Source organism: Onychomys torridus, chromosome X (genome assembly GCF_903995425.1).
Source record: "Onychomys torridus chromosome X, mOncTor1.1, whole genome shotgun sequence".
Classification (NCBI taxonomy): domain Eukaryota; kingdom Metazoa; phylum Chordata; class Mammalia; order Rodentia; family Cricetidae; genus Onychomys; species Onychomys torridus.
In genome coordinates, this window is record NC_050466.1 from 117,630,343 (window position 1) to 117,637,143 (window position 6,801).

Below are 6,801 nucleotides of genomic sequence, written 5' to 3' on the forward strand. Positions count from 1 at the left end.
ATACAGTTCCTCATGTTATGGTGACCCCCAACCATAAAATTATTTCATTCTCACTTCATAACTAATTTTGCTATTGTTATGATTCATAATGTAAATATCTGATATTCAGGATATCTGATGCACAACCCTGTGAAAGAGTCATTTGACCCCTCAAAGGGATCGCAACCCACAGGTTGAGAAATGCTGCTCTGGGGTCTCTGACCAACAACACATAGTGCTTTGGCAGTGGAAATTTTATTTAATAACTTATTCTTCCAAGAACTGCAGCAGGCTGGGCGGTGGTGGTGCACGCCTTTAATCCCAGTACTCGGAAGGCAGAGGCAGGTGGATCTCTGTGAGTTCGAGGCCAGCCTGGTCTCCAAATCGAGTTCCAGGAAAGGCGCAAAGCTACACAGAGAAACCCTGTTTCGGGGGAAAAAAAAAAAAAAAGAACTGCAGCAGTGTCCACCCATGCAGTGCACCTCTGTTCAAACTCCTTTGTTTTTAAATTGTATTTTAAAATTTTTGCTTGCACACTGGTAGTTTTCCTTAAGGTTTCTTCATACATCCTTAGTTTGGATTGACCTATCACCTAAGGCCGCCCATCATCCACTCCCACCCACCCCCAGTTCTTTTATGTCATATGTGACCAAGTGAGTTTTTATTCCATGTTAGAAAAAAAAAACAAAGTAAAATGATTTGGCTCAGACCTCTGGTTGGTTTCCCAGGGATAGAAGTATGCTTTAGCTTGGGGCAGTGGTGAGGCCTGTATAAGATGCTCTCATCTCTGTTCCCCCAGGAACTCCATGAAGCATTGAGAGAAAAACATCAGAGAGGCACCAAGAGCCCTCTCTTCAGGCTGTTGCTAGGCTACCTGTCCCCTCTACAGCTGCAGTACTAGAACTCCTCCTCCCTTTCCACAGCCTTCAGAAAAGGAGGAGGAACTGAAGCTTAGCAGAGGTGGAGTGCAGGGAGGAACAGGCACTGACCAACTTCCTTCTGGTGTTTAGAAGCACTCAGTATCCCTCCGCTGTTCCCTTCTGCTTCCCAACTACAGACCTCCTCTCATAGCCTCCCTCTCCAATGCCCTCATAGACCCTAGCTCTCAGCCATCCCACACACTGTAGTGGCGCCAGAAAAGTGGTGGTGGTCTCTGGTTAGGGCGAACAGGGGTCTGCGGAAGCCCAGGGGCGAGACCCACCCCTCCGAGTGGAGGGGGCTGCCTCCGGCCCCGCCCACTCGGAGTCGGAACTAGGGTGGGCCCGGGAGGGGGCGTCGAGCCCAGCGCGCCGTATCCCTCCGCCCCTTCCCGACACCCTCGAGGCGAGCTGCTCCTGCCGCATCCTGCGCAGCAGCCCCTGCCCGTTTGGTGCAGAGGCGTGGGGGCGGGACGCGGCTCTGCCATTGCACTCGCGCGCAAAGCGGCGGTGAGAGCACAGTGAGCGGAGCTGCGGAGGACGGAGCACAGCCGGGAGCAGACGGGGACGCGGGGGGAGCCCGGAGACCTGGGCCTTGCGCCTGGCCAGGCAAGTGGGGGTGTGTCGAGGGCTGGGGCGGCCGCGCACTGCGGACCACCGCCCGGCCCTGACAGTGCGGTGGAGGCGAGCGGGTCGTGGGGGCTCCCTGCAGTGGTGGCGGATCCCGGAGATCTAGGCGGTGAGGAGGAAGCGGGAACGCGGCTCGGGCCGCGGGCACGGGGGTGGGGGGGAAGGCGGCTGGGTGTGATGGTCTGGAGGCCTGCGGAGCAGATGTCCTGGCAGCAGGCTTTTCCCCACCCTTTTTGGTGTCTGGGCCCTGGGAGGGTTGTAGGGGAGGTGCCTACGGGAGAAATGGCGGCGCGGGAGCAGGGCAGTGTGTGTCCCTTGGAGGTCGCTGGGGAGTGTGGTTTCCCTTGGAGGTCGCTGGTGGGTTGGGAGCGGGTGTCCAGCTTGGGCCGAGCTTAGCTCTGGGTGGTGAGTTACCTTGCTACTTGGGCCTTACCCCGGAAAGAGGCCCTTGTGTCCTGTCTTTTCCCACAGGATTCTGCTTGGTGGCAAAGTCTCCTGTCTGAGTGGTAGGAGTGGTACATTCTGGGGAAGGGGAAACATAATTAGAGGGGCAATTATGAAGGCACCAGAACATAAGAATGAAATGTTCATTTGCCTTCCATACAGGATTGATTGTTTTATTCCCTTCTGTATTTAGAATCTTGTGCTTAATTTACTGCAAGCAAGTGGTCATGATAAGGAGTTGGTCATATTATGATATATGATATTATGATTTTATTATATGATATTATAATCAGGATACATTTTTTCAACATTCTGTTTCACTTTGACCATTTTTTATATGTTTGAATGGGAGTTAAAGTAAAGAAGTTTTTGTGCAGGTGGGTGTTCCATTTAGAATATTTGAAATAACTATAGGATTTAAGTATCTGTTTATGGGACCCCATATATCATCTCCAGCCACTCTTCCTAGTCCCTCATATTTTTGTATAGAAGCAGTGTCCAAGAAAATGTGCTACTTCTTAATCTTAAGGTGGCTGTCTGGGTCACAGATGAGAGTTGACAGAGTTCATTTACTAGCTTTCTGATTCTCTAAAAGGGTGTGTTTGAACTTGAGTTCTGGAAATCTGCATATAAACCTAATAATTTTAAACCACGGTCAACATACTTTCTTGTATGTTTTGCTCAGTATCTTGGTTTCTATAGGTTGACTCTTCTCCAGCCAGAGGACTCTTCTTTAATGGGAAAGAGAACATCTCCTGAGCATCCTGCTTTGTGATGAGTCTGGCATTGACAGCACATAAGGTAAGATCTAGTCTTATGTGGGGAGTCTGGTATTTCAAAACCTGGTCCTGAAATTATTGTACTCATTAGCCCCGCTGCCTGCTTCCCAAATACTGTTGCATATGTTCCACTGTCTGTTTCTATGTCTTGTGTTTTCCTTCAGGGAAAGAAATTTAGTCCCGGCATGGGGAAATTCCCTACTTCTGGGTTAGGAGGATGTATATTCAGGAGGATTGCAGGTCATGAGGACGTCTGAGGAGTAATTGGGGCGGAGCTGACATGTAGGAGACATTTAAGAACCTTGAGTATACAAGAGCATATGCTATAAACCTTTGCAGGGTGTTCTATCATCTCAGTTCCTTTAGTGTTGTTTTGGTTGTTTCTAATGTTGCCTTTTTATCCATAAGCCTGTTCTTTCCAGGATCCTGTAGAGCAGTGTTTCTCTAACTGGGTTGCGACCCCTTTGGGGGTTGAATGACCCTTCCCACAGGGGTCACATATTAGATACCCTGCATGCAGATATTTACATTAAGATTTATAACAGTAGAAAAATTACAGTTATGGAGTAGCGGTGAAAGTAAGTTTATGGTTGGGGTCATCACAACATGAAGAACTGTATTAAAGGGTGGCAGCATGAGGAAGGTTGAGAACCATTGCTGTAGAGACCTGTATGTAGGTAGCTCTTCACTTAGACGTGAAGAAAGAGAACAAAACTTCATTAGGATTTGAGGTGAGTATGAATGTGAGCATGAGCATTCCTGTCAGTCGGTGGTAGAGGTGGCTGTTGGCAAGTGGGTGAAAGCAGATCTTACCTTGGACCCATTGTTTTCTACCTTTCCAGACGCTGCTGCCCCCACATTCATTACAGGTAGTGGGAGGACAGTGAGCCAAGCCTGAGTCAATAGGTATTTAGCAGATACTGGCTCAGAAAATGGGGAGAGAATCCCTGGGAGAGAACAGGGTATGAGGGAGCGTTAAGATACCTGGGGATACAAGTTTGGGTCCGTCTGTCAGATTGTCAAAATTCTAATCCCATGGGTGGTTTTCTCTGTAGATCTGCCTGTGATGCCAGTTGGACGACTTTCAACAGTGAAAGTGAGGAAGGAGGAAACAGTCACATCACATCCATGCAAGTTGGTGTGAGGCCTTTGTAAAGACTTATACGTTCCTGATGGTATGTACCAGTGTGGACCAAAGGGCCTGGCTGCTCAGTGCTCTTTAGCCTTTCCTACTCTAAGCAATCTTACCTATTACCACTGTTGTGTTTGGTGGGGACCAAAGAGTGGCAGTACTCGGGCTGGATGCAACTCTGGAAGAAATAAAATGAGCTGTCAGAGTTTTCTATCAATCCACATCTCCTACCACACAGTTCAGATCTCTGTTTATGTCCTTCTGTATAGCTGTCTGTATAAAGACCAAAGGTTGGAGGACACTCAAGGTCTATTTCTTTTTCCCACCTTAGGTGTCTCTCCAGTGCTAGCCTTGAACTGGCAGAAGACTGCTTTCAACGGGTCTGCCTTTGGAAATCATCATCTTCCCCTAACCCGAGTGTCTTGCCTCTGTCTCTGCCGTTGATAGAGGCTGTGTGTCAGAAAAGGGAATTTTGTAATTCCTAAACTGACAGTTGTCTTTGACTCTCTGCCAAGTTCATCTCTGACCAAGTTCAACAGTATAAAGATATTAGCCTGGACTGAACAGAGAACTAAGGTTAAGACTGGACAGGTGTCTACAGCTGTGCTTCAACCATGACTGGTTCAAAGAATAAGGCTAGAGCACAGGCTAAACTAGAAAAAAGGGCAAATGCACAAGCCAGAGCTGCAGCAGAGAGGGAGGCTGCTAACGCATGCAGAGCTGCAGGCAGAAACCGCGACAAAGGAAAAACTAAGGCAGGAGCTAGAACAGATGCAGTGGCAGCGGAGATGAAGGCAGGGTCTAAGAACAAGGCGGGGGCTGAGGTGAAAGAAGGGGCGAGGGCCGACTCTAAGGCTCCAGGAAAAGGCACATCGGATTTCTACCATAAGGCTGAGAACAAGGTTGCTAGATCTACACGTAAAGATAAGGCTAGTGACGCCTGGTTCTGGGCTGGGGAAGAGTCTGGTATCAATTCTTGGTTCTGGAAGGGAGAAGAGGTTAGTAATAATTCTGTTGTTAAGTGTGAAAATAAAACTAATACTGGTACTCAGGGCCGCACCGAGGACTCAGAGCCTACACCAAGGGCCAGCCACAAGTCTAGGTCAGGGGCTGAGGAGGAGGAGGAAGAGAACGTTATTGGGAACTGGTTTTGGGAAGGAGATGATGCTGGTTTTGATCCTAATCCTACACCTGTGTTCAGAATAGTTAAACCTCAACCAGTGGATGAAATTAATGAAAAAAACAGGCCAAAGGACTGGTCTGAGGTTACCATTTGGCCCAAAGCTCCTGCTGTAACTCCAGCAGTGTTAGGTTATAGATCTCAGGACTCATCCGAGGGAAGGCCCTCCTCCTATATTGTTCTGGCCTCAAACGAAGAAGAAACTTCAACAACAGCCTCCACTAAGAATACGCGATCAAGCCTACAGTCTATACCCGAGTATCCATTTGGTTCTGAACCTTGCATCCAGACCTTAGATGAAATTAGACAACAAATCAAGATCAGAGAAATGAATGGCATCAAGCCCTTTGCTTGCCCTTGCAAAATGGAGTGCTATTTGGATTCTCCAGAATTTGAAAAGCTTGTTAACATACTTAAGTCAACTACTGATCCCCTCATTCATAAAATAGCACAGATAGCAATGGGTATACATAAAGTTCATCCATTTGCACAGGAATTCATTAATGAAGTGGGTGTGGTGACACTTATTGAAAGCTTGCTCAGTTTTTCTTCCCCTGAAGGTATAAAAAAGACTGTTATTACTCTGAATTCTTCTGGGGATGAAAGACAACACAAAGTTGAATTTCATGTTAAGCATATGTGTAAAGAAACTGTGTCTTTCCCCTTGAACTCGCCCGGCCAGCAATCTGGATTAAAAATACTAGGGCAGCTAACTACTGAGTCTGTTCATCACTACATTGTAGTGAGTTACTTTTCAGAGCTTTTCCATTTACTGTCCCAGGGAAATCGTAAGACTAGAAATCTTGTTTTGAAAGTATTTTTGAATATGTCTGAAAATCCCAGGGCAGCCAGAGATATGATCAATATGAAGGCATTAGCAGCATTAAAACTCATCTTTAACCAAAAAGAGGCAAAAGCAAATCTTGTTAGTGCTGTGGCCATCTTCATTAACATAAAGGAACATATTAGAAAGGGCTCAATCGTAGTAGTCGATCACTTGAGTTACAGTACTCTTACTGCCATATTCCGTGAAGTTAAAGGGATTATTGAAAGAATGTAAAATGACCCAGAAATGGAAGATAACACTGAACAGTATCCAAACTCTGATTGGCTATACATTCCCAAAGAGTTTTGCATACTATTTTGGTAATAACTGTACACACATTTTGTCTTAACATCTTTTACAAATTATTACCTATGACAGGGTCTAGGTCAAATCTAAAACATTTTTGGTGTATCAAATGAATATTAAATCTTGAGATAAACAAGTTTGTTGATTTCTATCTTATCTAGATTAGCAGATTTTTAACGTTTTACTTAAAGAAATTGTGATCCTGCTTCAGAAGTACAGTGTCTTGGTGATTGTTATCTGCTTAGATCTATTTGTGGCTCCAGATAGCAAAAGAGAAACTACTAGTCTTGTAATCTAGTTACAGAAATAAGGCGTATGCAAATAAAGAAAACTGATGGTACCTACACTGTGTGTTTGTATATATGGTATATTACATATCTATGCATATTTCCAAATGTGCCCTCTTGATACAAAAAGGAAGCAGGTTATGGGTCATTAAATTTAAGAGGGATTTCCAATGCCCCCTTAATTTGAACTGCATCGGACACTCATTACAGAACACAAAATGGCCCAGAATTACACAAAATCTAGAGTTTATTTATAATTCAAATTTTTAGACTATTTCATCTGTGTCAGTCAGAAGAAAAAGGTAGGCATGAAAATGAAGT

The 6,801-nt window shown here is 45.7% G+C and overlaps 1 protein-coding gene across 1 annotated transcript; it reads left to right on the forward strand.

Annotated features, from left to right (window-relative positions):
- Positions 1–2,674: 2,674 nt before the first annotated feature.
- Bhlhb9 (basic helix-loop-helix family member b9) lies at positions 2,675–6,539 on the forward strand. The gene is made up of 3 exons (XM_036175343.1): positions 2,675–2,771; positions 3,805–3,924; positions 4,213–6,539. Exon 3 carries the CDS (start codon positions 4,496–4,498, stop codon positions 6,119–6,121), a length of 1,626 nt encoding a protein of 541 aa, XP_036031236.1. The 5' UTR covers positions 2,675–2,771; positions 3,805–3,924; positions 4,213–4,495; the 3' UTR covers positions 6,122–6,539.
- Positions 6,540–6,801: the final 262 nt, after the last annotated feature.

Excerpts from the sequence above, each read along its gene's own strand:
- Bhlhb9 (XM_036175343.1), top strand. The coding sequence starts at position 4,496 with ATGACTGGTTCAAAGAATAAGGCTAGAGCACAGGCTAAACTAGAAAAA.